General features: G+C 46.4%; 1 protein-coding gene across 1 annotated transcript; it reads right to left on the reverse strand.

The window, feature by feature from the left end:
* Window positions 1-1,738: 1,738 nt before the first annotated feature.
* Window positions 1,739-23,413, reverse strand: SHCBP1 (SHC binding and spindle associated 1). The gene is made up of 13 exons (XM_081870211.1): window positions 23,022-23,413; window positions 21,063-21,248; window positions 19,471-19,586; window positions 18,347-18,558; window positions 17,619-17,711; window positions 14,362-14,595; window positions 13,064-13,232; window positions 12,181-12,301; window positions 6,658-6,789; window positions 4,460-4,578; window positions 3,913-3,999; window positions 2,828-2,978; window positions 1,739-2,167 (listed from the first exon to the last, which is right to left on the reverse strand). Exons 1-13 carry the CDS (start codon window positions 23,293-23,295, stop codon window positions 1,854-1,856), a joined length of 2,208 nt encoding a protein of 735 aa, XP_081726337.1. The 5' UTR covers window positions 23,296-23,413; the 3' UTR covers window positions 1,739-1,853.
* Window positions 23,414-23,675: the final 262 nt, after the last annotated feature.

The following is a 23,675-nucleotide window of genomic DNA, read 5'->3' on the forward strand; positions in this document are numbered from 1 at the left end:
CCCCTGGCCTCAGAAAAGATAAAGACCAGTCAGCCCGGTCCCAGGTTGCGGGAGCAACGTCGTTGAAGAGCTGTTTTGGCCAGCACCCAGTCCTGTTCCTCTAGAGTTCCTGTCCTTGCTCTGCTCCTCGCTTTGGACCCCGCCTCGCCCGTGGAGGACAGACTACCGACCCTCGACCCAGGTCCTGGACCTCGCCCCACGGTAACCTCCCCCCGGGACCAGCACAGCAATAAGGCAGGCACAGGCAAACTTGGCTCTCCAGATGTTTTGGGACTACAACTCCCATCATTCCTAGCTAACAGGACCAGTGGTCAGGGATGATGGGAGTTGTAGTCCCAAAACATCTGGAGGGCCGAGTTTGCCTATGCCTGCAATAAGGGGATGGGGAGAAAGCAAATCTAACACTAAAACAGGGATTAGGGAACCTTTCTCAGTCCAAGGGATGTGGATTTGTGCATGAGCAACACACAGGTACATCTCACAGTAGAGAAGAAAGAACCTTTTATAGAGCTACCACTCGGTCATCCTTCCCTCCATTTCTGATGTTCAGGCGTGAGTGTTGCTTTACGTAGCCAAAACAGCATTACCCGCACAAGACCCCTGGGAACCAACTCCAAGCAGATAGGCAGGAATACGCTTCCCCAGTCTCCATTGCTACCTGGATGAGTGACTCCCAGGTAGCCACATTTAGGAGCCAATTTCCCTTACCCTTGAGCTAACCTGACAGAGAGTAGGCACCCCTGTTCTTTTTGCTGAATTGGGCATCCAGCTGATAATGCAGGCATGCTTTTCCTCTGTGAACATGACTTAATCTCTACGCACGTGTCAAGCTAAGGCAAGAGAACTTCTCTAAAGAAGCATTGTGTCATTATAGGCCTGTGGACTCGTCGTTTTGACCGCTGTTGTTTTGGCGAAAGCAAAGCTGCCTCAGTGGTGTGTTTACTGAAGAAATCCACCAGATGTACATTCCTGGCCCTGGTACAATGCCAGTTCCCCTCTCGGCCACTCGCAAGAACTCCCAAGCATACGGACGGACGACCACGCCTCTCTCATTCCTCCAAGTTCAAAGATCTTCCATCTCGCCCACACCTTTCCAAACCTCTCACTCAGGGAAACGTTTTCTGAGTTACCGTAACTGAGACCACCCTGAGAATCACCAGGTCTTTCTTCACCAAAGCACAAGACTACACGGTTTTCTAACACCCGTTAAATCTAAGCACTGCAGTTCTACACCCTAATATATTTTTAGAATGCTCACATGGATCAGCTGTGTGAGCATTGAAAGGGACCGACAGAACTCTGTACAAAACAAAGAGGGGGGACAATTTCCTAAATATATTTTTTTTAAAGGTTTTATTTAAAAACAGCTGAAAATAATAGACTACCACTACTACGTAGGAAGCAAAGCACACTTTTCAGCTGTGGTTAAGAGGTCAACAGTTTTACAGTACTGTGAACAGCCTCCTTCCTCCTGCAGCTGGAGCTTCAAATGTATTTTTTAATAAGGTGTCTTCTATCAGAAATAAATACAGTAAGTGATGTATGTATGTATGTATGTATGTATGTATAGCAAGTAGAAAGGGAGCATATCCATTCGAAAGGTTCCACGGGGAAGTTTTCTTTTACTCTCAAGTGCTGGGTTCAAAACTCACACCAAGGAGTAGAAATTTCAGTTGTGCAACAGACGTGCTGCATAGGAGAATAAATACACTGGAATCACACGCAAGCAAGGAATGGAGCCAAATAATAATAATTCTTTTTAAGGGATGGGTGTCAACAGTTTCAGCTACTTGGCAGCAAGCCAGCCGGCAGCCAGGCTATATATTATTCCAATGCCTTTCTACTAAGGAAATCTAATAGAGAAATGTGCCAAAGCTCCCTTTGCCATTTCGCTTGAAGTGGTTGCCCACAATGGACACAAACATCTCCTGAGACATCAGGTTGTCGTCCGCTTCCGTGATGCCCAGGTTGCTCAGCCTCTTCTTATGCAGATTGCTCTTCTTGAGAGATGCGGCGGAAAGTTCGTTGGCGATTTCAGAATTGCCTTCCGTGTGCTCAGAAACGCCTGCCCTTCCGTGAGGCTCCCAACCACCGCCGACCTGTTGATGTGCATCTTCGCACGCCGGGATGGAGCCGTCGCCAGTGGGATGAAGGTCCTTTGCTTGCTCTAAGCCAGAAACAATGACATTAAGTGGAATCCTCACGTACGACTGATTTTATTGACTACCACATCTTAAAAACAGTTTGAAACTTTGAATCCTAACAATAAGACAGGACCTGAAAATGTACACCTCAAGTGTCAAAAAACCAGGGACAAAAGATGCATCTTCAGCATCCTCCTGAAACTGTATAATGAAGGTGCTAAATATACCTCTGTGGGGAGTTCCACAGCTTAGGAGCTGCCACAGAGAAGGGTCCTCGCCCAGGCTGCCACCCCCAAGGCTCTGTGGGTGGAGGAACCGCCAAGAGGGCCCCCCTCTGAATGCATCAACATGGCCAAAGGCAAAGCAGTTCATCATGGGAAGAGCTACTAGCCATCATGGCTATGTCTGCCTCCATGGTTGGAGGCAGCAATGCTCCTGAATGCCAGTTGCTGGAAACCACAGGAGGCCAGAGCTTGCAGGCTTCCCATTAGGGTCTCTGGTTGGCCACTGTGAGAACAGGATGCTGGACCAGATGGGCCACTGGCCTGATCCAGCATGGCTCCTCTTATCCCGGGGTTCAGAATAGGCATTATTATTATTAATTTATTGAATTTATATACGGCCCTATACCTGCAGGCCTCAGGGCAATTCACAGGTATTGCTGCCTTTCATTAACAACTTACCTGGGCCACTTAAGACGGTGCCTCCTGAGCTTTCTGGAGCGCTCTCTTTGACAGTAGGCTTCACCAGGACCACTCCATACCCTTCGTTATTATGTATTACATTGTTCACCATTGTTATCTTGGGAACGTCATAATTTTCATCCAAAAAGTCCTAAAAGCCAAGGGTGAGAGAGATTCCCAGTCCAGAAGGTAAGATTGCTCGTCTTCTCATTTCATATATTTATTACTAGGACGTTTATACAGTGGTACCTCGGAAGTCGAACAGAATCCGTTTGACTTCCAAAATGTTCGGAAACCAAAGCACAGCTTCCAATTGGCTGCAGGAAGCCGTGGAAGCCAAGTCGGACATTCGGGATCCAAGGTACCACTGTACTCTGTTTTCCCCTACTGTGACAATTGTCAAAGCGGTTCCCATAATAATAATAAATGTAGGATAATATTTAATAAGATACTCAACTGTCAGATCAAAGACAGACAACGAGATCAACACCAGAAACTAGAAAGGGGAAAATGGTCAGGGAATCATGTGAAGAAATAAATACATTTTTAACTTCCAGTGGCAGCAGCCCAACAGGGAGGTCACAGGGTAGGTGCCACTACAGAGAAGGCCCTCTTCTAGACCACAGCCAGGTGCTGTGTAATCAGCAGATCCTCCCCATCAGATCACAATGGACAATAATGACTGCAATGGAGAGACCAAAAGCAGGTTCCAGCATAACACTAAGCCAGGGATGGTGACTTCTTTCCTCCTAGAGTGAGCCAGGAGGAGCAAAAAGGGTGCAATTTGGTCACACAGTCTAAGTCATAGTTTATGGCAGGGTTGAGGTGCCCCCCCCCCCCCGCAAGGTGTTCTTGGGCTGCATCTTCCCAACAGCCCCAGCCAGCATGGCCAATGGTGGGAACTCCAGATCAGCTGCATCTGAAGAATCACAGGTTTCCCACAGCTGATGTGCAGCTTACAGAGACATTCAAACCAATGAGAGCTCATGAAACTATGCCCTTCTCTCTGCCCACACAGCTCTGCCAATCTGATGTTACCAGAAGCATAGGAAGCAGCCCTGCTAACCCCAATTCTGCTCACTCACTTTTATTAGGATTCCTTCTTTGCAATGGTGTATGCCGTTCCCCATCAACGTACACATGCTGCCCGGATAGATTTCTACACCAGCACCCTGCAATTAAGAGGCGGAGATGTTGCTAATCAATAGGCAATTCTAAGAGACTGTTGGAGAAATCAATAAGGCCTAGACTCCTGGATAATCGACAAATGAACTTTGCTCTGGTCAACAGTTCAAGTGCGCATGCGACGAGCGATGGCTGGTGAAGGTGGCGTTTGCATGGTCCGCATTCTGCTCTAACCAGAACAACAAAAAGTTGCTCAAAAGCACTGTCACACGTTGCAACCGCCACACAATGCTAGATAAACTGATTTGAAAGGGCAAACCTATTTTATAGTAACCGTTTGTAATCTTCTTGCAATTTCTGTAATTTTCCAGTGTATCCGAGGAAGCGCCTCGCGTGTGCTTTTGAAAGAGGAGCGGATTATTAGCCGGCGTCGAACGTATCTGCCGAAGCTGCTTTTGTTTCCTTTTCAATGCGTCTGTCAATCGCAAGAAGAGCATCAATTCCTACCTTAGCACCGTACAAGTCGGAATTTTTCATTAAAAGCTCAGCCGATGTCCGCACCGCCACCCCTGTGGTCTCGCACTGCAACACGCAGTTCTCCAAGGTGGTCTTCCCTTGATGGACACCTGGGTGGGAGGGAGAGAGAAGAACGCTCTGAGCTGCTGCACCTGTAGCCCAGATTTAGAAGTGGTTCCTGGTGAACCCCAACAAACAAAAGCAAGGGATTCTAGGGTGTTCAAGTTATGCAAGCCTGGGGAAGAGGTAGAGTGGTAGAGAATGTGCTTTGCATGCAGAAGGTCCCAGGTTCCAGCACATCCAGGTAGGTCTGGGAATGTCCCCTGTGTTGAACACTAGAGCTCTGCCATTCTGTATCAAGGATCCTGAGCTAGAGAGACCAGTGGCCTGATTCAGTAGAAGGCAACAGAAGATCCAAGTGTCTTTTGTGCAGGGGAAGGGGGAACCAGGGGTTGGAGGGACAGAGAGGAGTATCTTGCAAAAGCATCAAGAACAGAAACTCTTCACACTATAACCTTTGGTTGCTGGTCCACTGCAAAACTGTCACTCATTAGTTCTAGAGTGATGGATTCGTCTTTAGGGGGAACATTTCAGTGGCTTATTTTCAGGACATATTGCCATGCTGGAAGTTGCACCGGGTCTACAATTATTAGCTGCTGGAAACTTTTCCTGCTGAATCGTTTTCTCAAGTGGTTTGTTGTTGTTTTTTTGGATTGCATTTTGTGTTTGAGTTGTCGCTACCCACTTTGGAGAAGTGTCCTATTGAGAGGCAGGTGAAAATCTTCTAAACAAATGAACAATTGTGTATGTGGGGTGAGAAGGTCCTTTGGAAGCAGGGGCAACGCTGGAACTGAACAGGAAGTCTTTGCAGGCCAGATTTAGCCTCTGGACCTCCTATTTTTCTCCTCCCCACCCGCCATTAAGTATTTATTGCGACAGCCAGAATTTTTACAAAAAGTTACTCTTCGTAAGAACATTTTAGGGACATACAGTTAGTAACTTCTCTCCAGCAGTGGCCCAAGAACCCTCTCTTTTCGTGGTGCGTGAATATATTTTCACATGTAGAAAGGTGCTGAAATAGTCTTGCTAGCCCATGTAACATTTGTTATTCAAATCTACCTCTCGATGACGAAGTGTTAATTATCACCTGCTCCAGAAGACAGAAGGGCAGAGCCAACAAGATTGTTGTCAAATTCAGATAGGGGTGGAGGGGTGCCAGATTCCCATTAGGGAACAAAAATTTAAAAATTAAACTTTTGATATCAAACGATGGGGGCGGGCGGGTAAAGTATCCACGTTATGACATGCCTCTCTGGAACAGACCATTGATCACCAGCCACCAACAAGGTGCCCCCCCCAATGTTTTGGATGTCCACTCCCATCAGCCGCAGCCAGCACAACGTCCGCCAGCATGGTTGATGGGAGTCACAGCCCAACACATCTGGAGGACGAACCACAATGGTGACAGCAGAACTAGGTTATTAATAAAAGCAAAGATGAAAGGTAAGAAGATGAAACTTGAATTAGAACAAATAGGTGATGCTTTGATGCAACAGATACAGGGGGGATGATGTTAGGAATATGATGCTTCTAAGAATTAAACTGGGTCTCTGCCATTAAAGGCTAGGAACATAAAAAGAGCCTGCTGGATCAGGCCAATGGCTCATCGAGTCCAGCATCCTGTTCTCACAGTGGCCAGCAAGATTCCCCAATGGGAAGCCCTCTGCCCTCCTGTGGTTAACAGGAACTGGTATTCGGAAGCACATCTCTGAGGAATTATATATCTGGGCTGCCCCACCCCAAATTCAGATAAGGAGGAAGGGAAAGAGCAAGAAAAAAACAACAGATGAAGAATGGGGGTGGTGCCTGTACAATTTGCAAGCCAAATCATGAGCCTTGCATGCTGGCCTGCTGGGTTAAGGCAACCCTCTCCTCTTTGGCAGCGCCACCAAGGCAGAAAAATCTTGGGGTATTTCAATCCCACCATACACGAATAGTAACAGAAGTCATCCAGGCATGGATCAAGTTGCGGCAATCGTCCTAGACTGTCTGTTTCACCTGTTATTAGGGTTGGCACAGCAGAAGAGGGACGGGGCCCTGTAGGGACAGGGCCCAATCCACCACTTAGTTCCTCAGTCCAGGCTAGGGGGTGGCATGCCAAAGCCAGGTGGCAAGCTTAAGGTACTTACTCAAGATGCCCTCCACGGCATCGTGCTGGACCAGCTTCACGCTGGAGATTTTCACGTCCGCAGCAGTGCACTCCACAAAAGCGTCCCCCTTCCCTCGTTTCTCTATCACAATGTCGTCTGGCAAACCGTAGCCTGCGGAGAAAGTTTCAGGAGGCAGAAGGAAAGAATAGTTTTGGCTGGTTGCAACAAACTCAGGGACCAGGCAGAGGGCCTTCTCAGTAGTGGCACCCTCCCCTCAGACGTCAAGGAGATAAAGAATTACGCAACTTTTAGAAGACACCTGAAGGCAGCCCTGTATCACAAGGTTTTTAACGCTTGATGTTTTTATTATGTTTTTAGATATGCTGTAAGCTGCCCACATTGGCTGGGGAAACCCAGCCAGATGGGCAGGGTATAAATAATAACATTATCATTATTATCATCATTATTATGACCACCCTGTAGCAGCCACACCACCAGCCAATGTGCTGTAGTGGTTAGAGCATCAGACTAGGGCCTGGGAGACTGGGGTTCAAATCCTGCTCTTGGCCACAAAGCTCAGAGAGTGGCCTTGGTCCAGTAACTAAGTCTCAGCACTAACCTTCCTCACTGGGTTTGTTTTGGGGATAACACAGCAAAGGAGAAGAATCACGTCTACCACCTTGAGCTCGAAAAGGTGGGATATACTTGTAACAATAAATCAGCTTCCTTCTTACACACTTCTGCATTTTAGGAGGGACGTTCTGCTCAGTTCTACGGCATTTAGTTAAATGACATACACAACAAATGTGTCCCCCCCCCTCCTTTTTAAGGCTGCAACGCTGTGTTAACTAAGCTCTCCACAGTCGTTCGCTCTGAAGCACTTAAGAGAAATTTACGAGCATGTAAAAAAAAATTTATGGCTCGTCACTAGCAAGAACAAACAACAAGGCAAGCGATAATAACGATGCCATTAGAGAGCCATGAGATCTTTCTGGAATTAAAAAGAAAGAAAGTGCAGGAACTCTTGTTCACAAGGCACATCCAGCAAGGAGGAATCTTCTAAAAAAGCAGCTCTTTAGTTGTGGTTCTGGGTTGTACTAGCTGACCCTTGGAATCCCTTCCAACTCTACAGTTCTCCAACTCTATGAAGAAAGCACTCGGAACCATAGCAAGGCTGAATTCAGACATGGGATTTATTGAGGCATTTTCCCAGTTAGGATGCTGGCACTTGTCTCCTCATTTGTAACATTCCTTTCACACTGCAGGAACTGTTGCATCACGGAACTGTGGGGCTGCTGTTGTTTTTTACTGATATACTGGCAGGTCACCCTAAACACTGGCCATGCCACTACTCCCCCACCCTTTCCACACATGCACACTTCTGTTCCCCCATGATTCACCCACGGAAATGGCAAGGAAGAACCATTTGCTGATATACCACCCCAAATTTTGTCACTTGGCTCCTGCTCTTTTCTGGGTTAATGGAGTTGCAACTGGATTTCTCTCTCTCTCTCTCTCTCTTGTAGCAATCTACACAGAAGTGCTAAACCTCCACTAGTTCAAATGTAGTGGGGAAGCCATGGCTCCCCCACTATGTGAACGAACCTTCCAACGAGTCTTGGCCTCACCTCTCCTTTCACAGCAAGGAGGAAATGGGGAACACCCACTTTTAACTAAATCACCATTTCCTTTGAAGTCCAAACTTGGGAAACTGTGGTTTGCTTCAAACTCTAGTCAGCACAAAGCAGCAACATTAGCTGCAGAGATAGAGCATGAGACTCTTAAAACTCAGTGCCATGGGTTCAAGACCCACTTTGGGGACAAGATTCCTGCATTGGCAGGGGGCTGGACTGGATGACCCTCGTGGTCCCTTCCAACTCTACAATTCTAAGTGGCTTCAGTTCCCAGTTTCTTCCCAAGGGGCTTCCCAAGGCTCATTCACATGGCAGGAATCCACGGTTTCCCCCTTTAAGTGTGAACCGGTACTGTACATCAACATACAAATACAGATACTTTCATTTGACCACAATTTTTGGTGCGGCTAAGAGGAGCATGTGTTGGTGGGCTCACTTTAAAAGTCTTGGATCAATTTATCAGTAAAGCTACCGCTGCCTTTCCAAAAAGAAGTGTATGCTACCATTAGTGTAGAGGCCTGGGGTCACTGGGAGTGTGTGTTAAAAACTAGTTACTATTTCTGTAGCAGGGCCCCCTGCCCTACATTGTCCTAGAGAGCCACCCAATCAGCTTGGAAAGAGAGCTTTTTAGCCACTGAAAACAAGTTCTCTCACCCTCTGGGCTAACCGGAGCCAATCAGAGTGAGGGAGGCGGAGTCAGCCACCGAGGATCAGCTCTAGGGTCAGCTCTGGAGAAGTCGCAAGGGGAGAAAACAGAGTAGTTGTTCCCAAACACTCCAAAGCTAAGCACTTGGGAAAATTGGAAACACAAGTTGCTTCCGTTTCAAGGGAAGGGGAGTGTGCAGGTTCTGTACTGTATGGTGGGACTTCAAAAGAAGATATTAGAGCACTCCAGATGATTTGCCCACGTACCTGCACAGGAAATTGCAGGTCTGGGTGAAAGGCAACACATGGAGATCTGTACCAACTGTTGCAATGCATTCCCCATTATTATCCTGTATAATTATAAGATTATAGAATTCTAGGAAGTATAATTATATAATTCTAGATTATATAATTCTAGGAAGTATAATATTCTAGGAAGCGGTGAGAGATTTTACTTTCTTGGGCTCCATGATCACTGCAGATGGTAACAGCAGCCACGAAATTAAAAGACGCCTGCTCCTTGGGAGAAAGGCGATGGCAAACCTAGACAGCATCTTAAAAAGCAGAGACATCACCTTACCAACAAAGGTCCGCATAGTTAAAGCCATGGTTTTCCCAGTAATGATGTATGGAAGTGAGAGCTGGACCATAAAGTAGGCTGATCGCCAAAGACTTGATGCTTTTGAATTCTGGTGCTGGAGGAAACTCTTAAGAGTCCCATGGACTGCAAGAAGATCAAACGTATCCATTCTTAAGGAAATTAGCCCTGAGTGCTCACTGGAAGGACAGATTGTGAAGCTGAGGCTCCAATACTTTGGCCACCTCATGAGAAGAGAAGACTCCCTGGAAAAGACCCTGATGTTGGGAAAGATGGAGGGCACAAGGAGAAGGGGACGACAGAGGACGAGATGGTTGGATAGTGTTATCGAAGCTACCAGCATGAGTTGGACCAAACTGTGGGAGGCAGTGGAAGACAGGCGTGCCTGGTGTGCTCTGGTCCATGGGGTCACGAAGAGTCGGACATGACTAAATGACTAAACAACAACAAGGAAGTATAATCTTGGAAGGGGTGTAGCCATGACTATCAGGAAAGGATCCTGCCCTTCTGGATTTGCCACTGTACTGCTGCATGTCATGCACCAACAGTAACACTCAATGGCTCAAATTGGTCCATACAAACACAAACACACACAGACACACACACACACAAACACACACACACAGAGAGAGACTCCTCCCTTATCATTAACACCCATCCAACATCATTAACAGACCACGTTGCTAAAATGCCACCCAGCGCTTTTATTTTTCACAGCTTCCCAAAAAGGAAAAAGCAGATCTATCAAACGACAAGCAATAAGACTTCCTGGCACTTGTTCAATCAGAAGCGTCGACTCGATGAATAAACTAGATGTCGGCTTTTGTTCCTTAAAAGCTGGTGGCGATGTCTGGTCTAGTACGCTTTAATTTGCTTGCTCACATTCTCCTGACCTCTCTTGATAGGATGCGATTTGTCATAAATACCACCCCGAGTTCCCGAGCCATCTTATTCTCACTCCTACTGATAAAGAAATTTATTGAAAGCCTCTGTCCTGCAGGGGTACCACACACTGGCATGCATATCTATATAAATCAAACATTCGAGAAAGACTGGGAGAAAAAGAAAATCATTGTCATAAAAATAAAAGAAGCAAAAGTTGTTGGGTTTTTTGTTTTGTTTTTTAAAGGAGGCCGGCAAGAGTGGAGGGGGGGTGGAAAGAGTCTGAACAGCAGGAAATTAAACCTTCGGCTCTTTTTCCACTAAAGACTTTTGACAAGAGAAAGATAGCGACTGCAACATAAGCCCCACAGCAACGTACAACCTATTATGCTAACAACCGCACAGCAGACCCCAGGTTCTTTTGACAAACTTAAGGGAGGTGGAGTTGTCCGCAGTGAAGAAAGTCCAGGGAGAGAGTTACAGGGTGGAAACAAAAAGGGGTTCGTGTCTGTTTCTCCAAAACAAGACGGAAGCATTTCCAGAACTGCCTGAATGAACCCTTATATATCCAAGCTCGGTCAGGGAGATCACCTGCAGGAGCATGACTTGGCGAGGCTTGTTTAACATCGCTCCAATCCTGTGGAACTCACTGCCACTAGAACTTCTGTGCCAACTTTTAAACACCTACTGAAAACTTTTTTCTATTTCACCAGGCCTAATAATAAATAATAATAATAAATTTTATTTATATCCCGCCCTCCCCAGCCGAAGCCGGGCTCAGGGCGGCAGGCAATTAAGTTTTAGTTCTATGTTTTTGATGCTGTAAACTGTTTTGGTTATTTTAATGATACAGCGGTATACAAACGTTTTTACAAATAAATAAGCATTTCATTTTGGACCCATATTCCTGGATGAGGGTGGCTAGCTATGGAGATACGCTTCAGAAAGTCCAGCCAGTGTCAGTGAAATATCAGAACATGAAGGAATAGCAACAGAGCTAAGAGGATTGACTGGTCGCCATAGCTCTTATATATACACGTTTCTATAGAACAGGGGTTTCTTCCTATATTTTATCTATTAAATTTCTATACAGAACAAGGGGACAGGCCCACTGACTTAACCGGAAAGGGGTGCTGCTCCCTCACACATGCCCCTTCCTCCATGATGTGCAGAACATGTTAGACAGCTACTCCACATAAAGACCTACACATGTGTAAGCCCCATTGTACAGTTTCCTCTCCCACCCATTTGAGGGCAAATATCTGGCTCACATAAGAAGATCCTGCAGGACAATGGCCCATCTAGTCCAGAATACTGATCTCACAGTGGCAAACCTGGTGCTTGTGGGAAATCCAGAAGGAGGATTCCAGCACAAGATCCCCCCTCCCCTCCTGTGGTTTCCAGCCACTGGTATTCAGAAGCCAACTGTGGAGGTGGAACCAAGCCATCAATAGACACCCCCCTCCATGAATTTGACTAATCGTCTTTTAAAACCATCTAAGTCACTGGCCATAGCTGCCTCCTATGGGACCGAGTTCCACAGTTAAACTATTCACTGCATAAAGACGTCCTTCCTTTCCTTTAGCTGTCCTGAACATTCCAACATTCAGCTTTGTTGAATGTCCGCGAGTGTTAGTTTCAGGAAAAAACGAGAAATAATACTTCTCCCTACCCAATTTCTCCTGGGATTGAAGTCCCATACAGGCTGAGGCTGATGGGAGTTGGAGTCCAGGTTCCCCCACTCCTGGTTTCATAGAGAAGAAGGAAAACCCACCAAGACTTTTAGCAAACAGAAGCTCTAACCTTCCAGTTCAATGCTGTCGGCGACGCACAAGGTGCCCTCCACAAGGTAGTGACCAGGGCAAACCACAATCCTGTCCCCTGCATAGCAGGCGTTCATAGCAGACAGCGGGTCGCTGTGGAACTGAGGAAGAGGAAAGAGATACCATCAAAAGCAATGTTCAGATGCTGGGAGAGGACTCAGGCCTTCTCTCCATTCCAGGTCTTCACAGTTTTAGAGGACACGTGACCAGGACATTGTGGCGGTGGTGGGGAAGCTTTGGCCACTCATATGATGTGGAACTTCAACTCCCACCATTTCCAATGGGAAGGGCCAAGGACAATGGGAGGGGTAGTCCAGCAACAGCTGGAAGGCCACATCAAGGTTCTCTCCACCCATCCATTACCTGGAAAAAAATCACACGAAAATGGGAAGATGCCTGACCAAGTCAATGCCATGCTCCAAGCCTTCACCAACCTGGTGGCCTTGAGATGTTGTTGGTGGATTACAGCTCCCATCAGCCATGCTGGCTGGGAATGATGGGAGTTGTAGTCTAGGAACATTGGCAGCTACCTAAAGAGTCTGTCTCTTTCCAGAAATTTTAATTCTGCAATAATGTTAATTCAAAGATGGACAGCCTACAGCCTGCAGTCACCACTTCCAACTGCAACTTCCCTGTATGTCAAGAAAGCGCTGCTTCCCTACAGCAAAGTTTTCAGCCTGGATAGCTCAGTTGGTTAGAGCATGGTGCAGATAACGCCATGGTTGCAGGTTCAGTCCCCATATGGGGTTGCATATTCCTGCACTGAATGATCCTCAGGGTCCCTTCCAACTCTACAATTCTATGATTCTGTGATGCAGGCAAACAACAGCAACAACATACCAAACAACCCTGGACCACTGTACCTGTATTTCCATTTCTTCATTAGAAGACTCTGGAGAAAATTTGTCCCTGAGCAGACACTGCAGCAGGCTTGACATCATGGTGGCAGACACAATATGGGTGATGGTGGCACCCGAGGGGCGCACTCCCCTCGCCTGGAGGCGAGCGTGCTTCTGGTAGCCAAACACATACCTGCAAAAAAGAGAGAATGTTCCTTAAGCACGTTCAGTTCCTAGATGGACGTTACAGACAAATGAATAATTGTACAGAACATATTTTCTCTTGTAAAAAATAGAGGCCACACCACCCACACAAAAATCAGGGTCAGGACTATAGTATGTGGGGGAAGGTAGAGTTCAGGATTAACCCATGGGTAGCCTATGTGAGGCACTACAATTCCCATCAGTCAACAATGGCACCATGAGAACATAAGAAGAACCTGCAGGATCAGGCCAAAGAGGGGCCCTTCTAGTCCAGCATCCTGTTCTCATACAGTGGTACCTCGGGTTACATATGCTTCAGGTTACATACGCTTCAGGTTACAGACTCTGCTAGCCCAGAAATAGTGCTTCAGGTTAAGAACTTAGCTTCAGGATGAGAACAGAAATCATGCTCTGACGGCGCAACGGCAGCAGGAGGCCCCATTAGCTAAAGTGGTGCTTCAGGTTAAGAACAGTTTCAGGTTAAGTACGGACCTCCGGAACAAATTAAGTACTTAACCCGAGGTACCACTGTAGTTGCCTACCAGACGCCTGTGGGAAAACCAGCAAGCAGGATTTGAGCACAAGGGCACTGTCTCCACTTGTGGCTTCCAGCAACTGGGATTCAGAAACATGACGGCCTCTGATTATGGAGGTGAAGCATAGCCATCACGGCAAGCGGCCACTGCAAGCCTTATTCTCCATGAATTTATCTAATCCGTTTTAGACCTGGGGGGGGGGACTCCCACTCCCAAGCAGTTACTTGCTCTTGGAGGAATGTGGCCATTATACCAGTATCCCACCAGAATGGAAGACAGTGTGGGAAAGAAAGCCCCCTCCCCATGGTCCTGATAGCTTACCCAACCCACCCTCACACACAAGCTACTTTTAAAAAATAGGGGGACATGCAATCACATGTTTAAAATATTGTCTGTCTTGTCCCCAAGACTAGGCAAAGCCACCCAGATTAATCCATGGTTGGACTGAATCCAGAAAGAAAAGATCTTCCAAGATCCCAAATGCAACCCTGGTCACTAAGTCCTACTGCGTTGTTGCTATTTTTTTATTCAAAAGGCAGTAAAAAAAAAAAAATCTTTTCAATTAAAATGAAAATGCATTACCTCAAAAGAGGGTTTTCAATCAGCTTTAACTTTTGTTTCAGGTGCTCTATCCTGTTGTAGAGTTTCATCCCTTCCACCACAGAGACATTCTCTGCTTCCGTGTCGGAATCGCTACTTGCGAGGCTGTTCCTGAGGACTAGAAACCTGCAGTAAAGCTCTTCACACTGGGAGAGGAGGCTGTGGTAGTCCGCCACCAGCGCGGAAGGGACACGATCTTCAGCAATGTCATAGTACCTGGAATTCAAAATTAGGACATCATCGATTGGGGGAAGAGGCACAAGAATCAAACATTGCATGAAGGAAGCCAGAATAAAGAAATTCCAGGTGGAACAGCTAGGGTAGTCTGCTGGGGGGGGGGACTACATCCCAAAGTCTAGTAGCACCTTAGAATCATAAAAATCTAGGGTTGGAAGGGACACCCAAGGCTCATCTAGTCCAACCCTCTGCAATGCAGAAATCACAGCTAATGAATCCCTGACAGGTGGCTGCCAGGGAACTGCCATTGGCTCAGAGGCAAGAAATAGAAGGGCAGTTGTGTTACAGGGAGCCTCCGAAAATCTTGCGAAGCAGTTCCTCTTCCGGGGAGGAGGAAAGCCCCACCTCTAGTGGAGAAGAGGTGCAAGGACCAGAGGATGCTAGTAAGAGCCTTAACGCCGCTCCTGAGCTAGCCGGAGAGGAGGGAAGCTCGCCTTTGCCATCGCCCATCCTGCACAGTAGTCTGAGGAGCAGGGAGGGTTGGGAGTAACGAAACTCTTATGTTGGGGGAGGTCCAAAAAAAAAGACCTCTCCCGGATTCTGCTAGCGATTGAGCCAGACATGAACTTATGACGCTCTTCACTGTAAATAGTTTGCACCAAAATAAAGCCTGTAAAAGACAGGTTGGAGTCCTGCCTGGTTACTCTCGAGCAACCGCAACAGCCATCTGACAGTGGCCATCCAACCCCTGTTTAAAAATCTCCAGGGATGGATTGCTCACCGCCTGCCAAGGGAGGCTGCTCCATGGCCGAACAGCTCTTACAGTCTGAAAGTTCTTCCTCATGCTTACTCAGGCTCTCCTTTCTTGTCATTTGAATTCACTGGTTCAGATTCTGCCCTCCAGAGCAGAGGAAAACAAGCTTCCTCCATCTTCCACATGACAGCCCTTCAGATACCTGAAGAGGGCTATCATATCACCACTCATGCTTCTCCAGGCTAAATATACCCAGCTGCCTCAGCCATTCTTCTTAAGGCTGGGTTCATAATATGATACAACAAAACAACACCACCGCAAACTGGCTTATAAATATAAAACCAAATTTGCTAGAATAATAGCTAGAATAAAAACCAAATTTGCTAGAATAATAGCTAGAATAGAGTTAGACTTGTAACCATTCAAACAACAAACATGCTAAGGTGCCATGTGCAAAACAAAGACTGGAGATACAGTTGTATATTTATTTACTCCATGTTTACAGTATCTCCAGGCTTTGTCTTGCACATGGCACCTTAGCATGTTTGTTGTTTGAATGGTTACAAGTCTAACTCTTTTCTAGCTATTATTCTAGTAAAAATGGTTTTACAGTGGTACCTCGGGTTACATACACTTCAGGTTACAGACTCCGCTAACCCAGAAATAGTGCTTCAGGATAAGAACTTTGCTTCAGGGTGAAAACAGAAATCGTGCTCTGGCGGCACAGCGGCAGCGGGAGGCCCCATTAACTAAAGTGGTGCTTCAGGTTAAGAACAGTTTCAGGTTAAGAACAGACCTCCAGAACGAATTAAGTACTTAACCCGAGGTACCACTGTATACTTATAAGCCAGTTTGTGGTGGTGTTGTTTTGTTGTATTATTATTACTGTCACCACATTTGATACTTTGGGTTCGTAATATGACCTGCGATACTTTGGAGCCAGTGTGATGTAGTGGTTAGAGTTGCTGGACTAGGACCTGGGAGACCAGGGTTCAGAACTCCTCCTCTGCTACAAACATCACTGGGTGACCTTGGACCGGTCACCAACCCTCACAGCCTAACATACCTCACAGGGTTGTTGTGAGGGTGAAATGGAGAGGTCTATGCCACTTTGAGATCCGGGGGGTGGGGGTGGGGGAGAGGTGCACCAGAAATGGAACAGTAAAATCTTTCCGAGCAAAAGAGAGTTGTGAAGCAAGAAGCAGGTGGGGAAGTGGGTAATTTTTAAGATGGACTTAGCAAAAAAAAAAAAAAAGAGGGGGTAGAAAGGGGATACAACCCTGTTTTAAATCTATCATACAGCCCTGGGCCACTGAAGGGAAACTCAGAACGCCCAATTTTATTTTAATTTGGACATAACTCCTCAAAGTGCCTCTTCTTGCCTATAAAATCCTACTGTTGGTGTTATAGCACCACATAGAGGTGAAATGACCCCATGCATGGGATATATTTTAGAAAACACGCCTAGAACTATCCCCAAGATTCCTTTTCATTCCACAGCAATGTTTTCAGAACTAAAGTGGAGGGGTCAGGGAGTTGTGTGTTTACGTTTTGAGGCAACCAAAGCCACAGAACGGCTCAGAAGCTTAGACAGTCCATGATGCAATTTGAGACAGCTTGCTAACTGTGCTATCTGACTCAGAAACGTGAGAGTCTGACCCAAATCACCCCGATTTGCCTTGTCATTCGGGGTACACACAAAACCAATGTGCAGCCCTAGTATACAGCCATCATGACTAGTATATAGTCATCAACAGCATTTTCCTCCACCAATCTGTCTGGTGCCAATTTGAAGTCATCTCTAAGTGTTGCGGCAGTGAATTACATAGTCCAACTAAGCACTGGCCAAAGTATTTCTTCTTACTTGTCCTGTAAGCTTCTCCTATTCACCTTCATTGGGGGGCCCCAGTATTATGCTGGCGTTTCTTCAGAGCTTGCTCTCCAGTTAACCTCTCAACTCAATTCCCCATCCCTTCAAGCCTCGCCTTCTCCACATACACTTCCTATGTGTTCCTCCTCTGCACCCTTTTCTTGCCTCTTAACTCCACATACTTCTTGGGACCTTTCCAGTTCTCCATCCCCGCCAACAAGGTTTCACACTCAGTCAAGCTGTCAACTTCCCCTTCCCTCACAGGAGCTGCACTGCAAGCAGGTTTGTTGCCCAAGTAACTGAACATTCCCAACCAAGACACCAACGCTGCGCCAAAACTATGTGGGAAGATTCACTGCCACCAGCACATTTGCAATACAACATAACTCCTTTGGACTTGGGAGCGGAAGCTCAGAAATGTTTTAAAGAGGGACTTACAGCCTGAGCCGAGGTTCAACACATCTACCAAAATAATCGAAGTCGTCGTCGTCCTCTTCATCCCAGCTCCGCCAGAGGTGCTTGTAGAAAAACCTTCAAAATCAAAAAGGGAGGAAATGTTAAGGATGCCAAGGAAGAGCTTGCTGGATCAAGACAGTGGCCCATCTAGCCCCGTATCCTGTTCTCACAGTGGCCGACCAGATGCCTATGGGAAAGCAGGACAAAAATACTTCTGTGGTTTCCAGCTACTGGCATTAAGAAGCATTGCTGCCTCTGACCATGGAGGCAGGGCATAGCCATCTTGGCTAGGAGCCTTTGGAAGAACTTTCTTCCATAAATTTGTCCAATCCTCTTTTAAAGCCATCCAATGCCACATCCTCCTGTGGCATTGAGTTCCACAGTTTAATAATAAATTAATAATAATAATAATAATAATAATAATAATAATAATAATATTATTTATACCCCACCTATCTGGCTTGGCTCCCCCAGCCACTCTGGACAGCTTCCAACAAAATATTAAAATACATTAATGCATGAAAAGGTGCTTTCTTTTGCCTGTCCTGAATCTTCCAACATTCAGCTTCATTAGATGTCCATGAGTTCTAGCGTTATGAGAGAGAAAACTCTCTCTCTCTCTCTCTCTTTCATAAATGTCTATCATGTTGGGTCTAGGGCCAAGCCATGGGCGAGCAGGTCCCCAGCATAGGCAGGCCACGTAATCTTACCTGACATGCTCGACAGCCAGTGCGGTGTGGTCAAATTCCCCCGACTCGTCAAAGACAACCCACAACTCCCGCAATGGCAGCTTCTGCGCCTTCACTTCTAAAAGCTCCTGTATACACTCCTGAGTGAAGGCATCGCCCTCGCGAGTCTCACACAGGAAAGGGTCACAGAGGTGCACCACCGCCTTCAGAGCAGAGTAATCCACATCAACAACCTGTTGTGTTAAAAAGAGAGGCAAGAAGAGGCACCTTCATGGTCTGCGCAGCGCCATCTGGGGGCAGGAGGATGGCTTCAAGGACCCTCCAAAAAAACTCAATGTAATAAGAATAGTATTAATAATACTATTCATTAATAACAAGCAGCTTGTTTTCTGCTGCTCCGGAGGAGGGTAGGACTCAAATCACTGGATTCAAGTTACGAGAATTCCGACTAAACATTCGGAAGGAATTTTGGACGCTGAGATCTGCTTTTGGTAGTGGAACGGAAGCCCTTGGAAAGTGGACTCTCTTTTGTTGGAGGTTTCCAAACAGAGACTGGGTGGCCACCTGTCCGGGATGCTTTAGCTGCAACACATGCGCTGCAATGGGGTGGACTTGAGGACCCTTGGGAACCAGAGCAATTCCACAATTCTATGATTCTAACAACACCTCGTCCTTCACTGTAACATCCCAGGGTGGATTACAACAATTAAAACACCCTGTTAAAAACAGTAGCTCCCAACAGGGCTGGTACTGCCATCTGGGGGTGGAGGGAATACCTAGTGGGGTGCTAAGAGGCAAGGGGGATGCAGGGCAATGCTGGAGGTGTGTTTAACTCTTGTTATATAATTGTTGAGTAACAAATGTAATTTTCTATATGGAAAAAAATATTATTTAAAAAGAGACTGTGAAAAGCTGGTACTGCTGGATCAAAATGATCAATGGTGCTGAATTAAATGAAACAGTTTTCACTGGATTTTGAGTAAACGTGCAAATAATAATGTTTTGAATTTTTATTTTGTTATTATATTGCACATTGGGTCATGCAACGAAAGCAATCCCCCTAGCACAAGGCAAGCATCTAAACACCCAGCTCTTGTCAATGGTTCACGTGGAACCAAGCCTCTGGGCTGCCCAGCTGCACTTACTTCAACCAGGACCTCAAACACGCTTGTGCGCCACACCGCCTGCCACCCGGACGGCTCAAGGACCTTCTCCAAATACGATGCTGTGAATTCTTGGACCTCTGAGGCTTTGCAGTCAGCTGGAAATCAAATAGGGGGGAGGGGAGATTACACACATCCACGCATCAGAAGATACACAGGCAATGCCCTGAATGTGTTTGTGAGCAGAGCAGACAGAAAACAAATGAAAAGGAGTCACCCGGAAACTGCAATTAATCCAGAATGCGGCAGCTAGACTGGTGACTGGGAGTGGCCACCGGGACCACATAGATCTGCTGCATAGACCTGAGAGATCTGCATTGGCTCCCAGTACGTTTCCGAGCACAATTCAAAGTGTTGGTGCTGACCTTTAAAGCCCTAAACGGCCTCAGTCCTGTATACCTGAAGGAGCATCTCCACCCCCATCATTCTGCCCGGACCCTGAGATCCAGCGCCGAGGGCCTTCTGGCAGTTCCCTCATTGCAAGAAGTGAGGTTACAGGGAACCAGACAGAGGGCCTTCTCGGTAGTGGCGCCCACCCTGTAGAATGCCCTCCCTTAGGATGTGAAGGAAATAAGCAGCTATCCTATCTTTAAAAGACATCTGAAGGCAGCCCTGTTTAGGGAAGTTTTTAATATTTAATGCTGTATTGTTTTTAACACTTGATTGGGAGCCGCCCAGAGAGGCTGGGGAAACTCAGCCAGATGGACGGGGTATAAATAATTACTATTATTATTATTATTTTAGGTGAGCACTTTGAATGCACAAAGAGATACAATGAGAACTGCTCAATTGTTACTGGGCAACATTAAGGAAGCCAACAGGCCAGGGTTAGGGAACCCAAGGCATTGCAAGTGCTGCAGGACTCCAGCTCCCATCTTCCCTGACCACTGGCCATGCTGGCTTGGGCTGAGCAGGGTTGGAGACAATGAAATATGGAGAAGCCGCAAGTCCCCAACCCCCTTTCGCTAGCTGCAAGAATTTGAGCAGCACAGACCTTGCGGAAACTAGGAGGGGCTCACAATCTGCTGCAAACCCACACAAATACCTCCTAGGAGAGAAGGCTTGCAACAATGGGCTATAGTTTCCATTTGGGCAGAGAGAAGATAAAAGGTTGGAATCTACTGGTGAATCACTGGGTGATTTGCAGCTCAGAAATGGTGCCTGAATCCCAGCCAGATTTTAAAGGGGGGAAACGCTCAGCTGGTAGAATCCCTGGCCTGTAGTTAACTCAGACGCATGTTTGAACTTGCAGCTTAATGGTGATATTAACCTGTGCTGAAATGGCAATAAACAGAATTCAACCCCCGCACAACCCTCATTTTAAAACAGACTCGCTGTTGTTGTTCTGCCTGGCTTTATTGACTCTCCAGGTGTAATGTTTTAGCTGCTGCCATTTTAACTCATCAGTTTTCATGCCTATACTTATTCATTTATTGGTCATTCTGTAAGCCACCTTGTGAAGGTTTGCACCTGAAACAGGCAAGGTGTAAATAAATTGACAAATACAGAAACTGTAAATAAATCTGGAACCCCGATATCAAGAGCACAGCCTCGGAAACCAAGAGGCTACTCACCCAACATGTAGTCCTGATAGGTCTTAAACCGCTCATAGAACAGGAGGTTGTTTGTCTGGAAAGTGTCTGGGAAGAGGGCATTCCTCTCTGGAACGAGCCTTTGCAAAGAGGTCCCTGGCTTGCCATGACTCCCATAATCGCTGCAGCTGCTGCATTCACTATCGCTTTCTCCACCTTTGCCCTCGTCTTAGACCAGAGAGAGAGAGAAATCATACGTCCAATTGATTTATTATTGAACACATCAGATGAAGCCTTTTTAAAAAAAACATGCTACTTAAATATTTTGCAGTTCCACACAGAACATATAGAAAACTTGTGATGCATTAAACACTGGTCGCTTTTAGCACACCCATAATGCCTTTCTATTAAAGTGCAAGGCCTAATTCCTAGGTAGGGACCCAGCTGTGCTCCAGATGTTGCTGATTTTAAGGCCTTGGTGGCTTCATATTGGAAGAAGTATTCCTTCAGGTTCAGAGGTCCCAGTGTAAGGACATATGAAGAGCTCTGGCTGGATCAGGGCAGTGGCCCATCTAGTCCAGCATCCTGCTCTCACAGTGGCCACAATGGGAAGTATATATACAGTGGTACCTCGGGTTAAGAACTTAATTCGTTCTGGAGGTCTGTTCTTAACCTGAAACTGTTCTTAACCTGAAGCACCACTTTAGCTAATGGGGCCTCCTGCTGCCGCCGCGCCGCCGCTGCACAATTTCTGTTCTCATCCTGAAGCAAAGTTCTTAACCCAAGGTAATATTTCTGGGTTAGTGGAGTCTGTAACCTGAAGCATATGTAACCTGAAGCATATGTAACCCAAGGTATCACTGTGTGTGTGTGTGTGTGTGTGTGTGTGTATACACATAATTTTATAAACTTCTACCATGTCAGCTCTTACTCACCTGCTCTCTAAACTAAAAAATCCCCAACGCTGCAACCTTCAGTCATAGAGGAGTCACTTCATCTCTTTGATCATTTTGCTTACCCTTTTCTTAACTTTTTCCAACTCTACATTTAGACTGTTCTGAGGTGAGCCAATCAGAACTGTACGCACTATTCCAAATACATTCACACAATAGGTTTTGCTGACAGCATGTTTAGGAAAAGAGGCTCTTTGTTCAGAGGGGTCACTGCATCAGCCTCTCAGGTTAACCTACCTAACAAGGTGGTTGTTACAAAAAAACAACAACAACAGGATTTGCACCAAGCCAAGTTCTTTGGAAGGAACAATGGCATGGAAAATGTAAAAAATGGTAACCAACGTCAGCTCCAACTACAGATAAAATGGTTTGGTCTTTTTAAATGGAAAACAGGATCAACTGAAGAACGGTTGGATTAATTAAAAAAAATGAAATGTGAAGTTAACTAAAGGCATCATTTGTTTTGGTTATACGTTATGGGAAACAATGAACACTGTAAAGAGGGGAAAATTAGAACTAGATACAGTGGTACCTCTGGTTACGTACTTAATTTGTTCTGGAGGTCTGTTCTTAACCTGAAACTGTTCTTAACCTGAAGCACCACTTTAGCTAATGGGCCCTCCTGCTGCCACTGTGCTGCCACTGCACGATTTCTGTTCTCATCCTGAAGCAAAGTTCTTAACCCAAGGTAATATTTCTGGGTTAGCGGAGTCTGTAACCTGAAGCGCATGTAACCTGAAGCGTATGTAACCCAAGGTACTACTGTATTGTAGTAGAACAAATATATTAACAAGATACTTAATCCTACTCATAGAATGGATTGTGTTTCAATCAAATGTAATGTGAATCCTGGAAAACTTTTTCATAGAGGGAGTGGCATAAACTTATAGTTACGCTGTGATCCATATTGTACTTTTGTAATACAGCTTAGTTTGGAAAACAAAAACCCCAGTGTGAGTAATCAGTTATAGGATTTAAAACAAGTACGCAATAATGAGATTTGTGAAAGGAGGCAGAAGGTAAACAAACAAACCAACCACTTGTTTACCTAGTTTAAGGTTTTCTGGTTCTTCCTGTGGCTCAGAAATGCGGGCATTTGGCGCGGGCTCCAGGGACTCCTCTCCCCGTCCATCACGCCCTTCTTCCGTTTCTCCTGCTTCCGTCTCCAGGATCACAGCGCCCTTCACCGTCTCGCCTGGTCCGTTCTCATTCGCTTCCTCCCCTCTCGCTGGGGCATCCGAGGCCTCTGTCTCCATCGCTGCCTCTTCCAGCGGCAGCGGCGGCGGCGGCGGCGTCAACGATTCGGGCGCCGGATCAGCCATCGTCCCCCTCCTCCTTCAACCCGGCCCGGGTCCCCGCAACTTCAACCCTCAACGACAGCCAAGCGGCCAAACAAGCCTTTCCTTGTAAATTTCAAACCTTCCCGGGCAATGAGCTCACCGTCTTCCTCTACGTAACGGCGTGGGAGAGCTCGGATTGGCCGAAAGGGGAGACTCGGAACGTCGCGGGAGCCAATCGCTGCGCCGGCAGCGGGGGAGTTGTGGAACGTTGAGACTTCAGGGCGGTGTCCCAGCGTTCGAAGTGGGCGGGGGAAAGGAAGTAATGGAAGGTTGAGAAGGAAAGTACAGAGAGTCAGCTCTGAAATCTGTCTTAAGCAGGGCCGGATTTAAGTTTGATGAGGCCCTAAACTACTGAATGTAAT

The sequence above is a fragment of the Podarcis erhardii genome (assembly GCF_964252035.2).
Source record: "Podarcis erhardii genome assembly, chromosome: 7".
Classification (NCBI taxonomy): domain Eukaryota; kingdom Metazoa; phylum Chordata; class Lepidosauria; order Squamata; family Lacertidae; genus Podarcis; species Podarcis erhardii.

Excerpts from the sequence above, each read along its gene's own strand:
- SHCBP1 (XM_081870211.1), bottom strand. The coding sequence starts at position 23,295 with ATGGCTGATCCGGCGCCCGAATCGTTGACGCCGCCGCCGCCGCCGCTG. Across the intron at positions 17,712-18,346 it reads CTGGCTGTCGAGCATGTCAG|GTTTTTCTACAAGCACCTCT; the intron begins GTAAGATTACGT and ends TTGATTTTGAAG. Across the intron at positions 13,233-14,361 it reads ATTGAAAACCCTCTTTTGAG|GTATGTGTTTGGCTACCAGA; the intron begins GTAATGCATTTT and ends TCTTTTTTGCAG.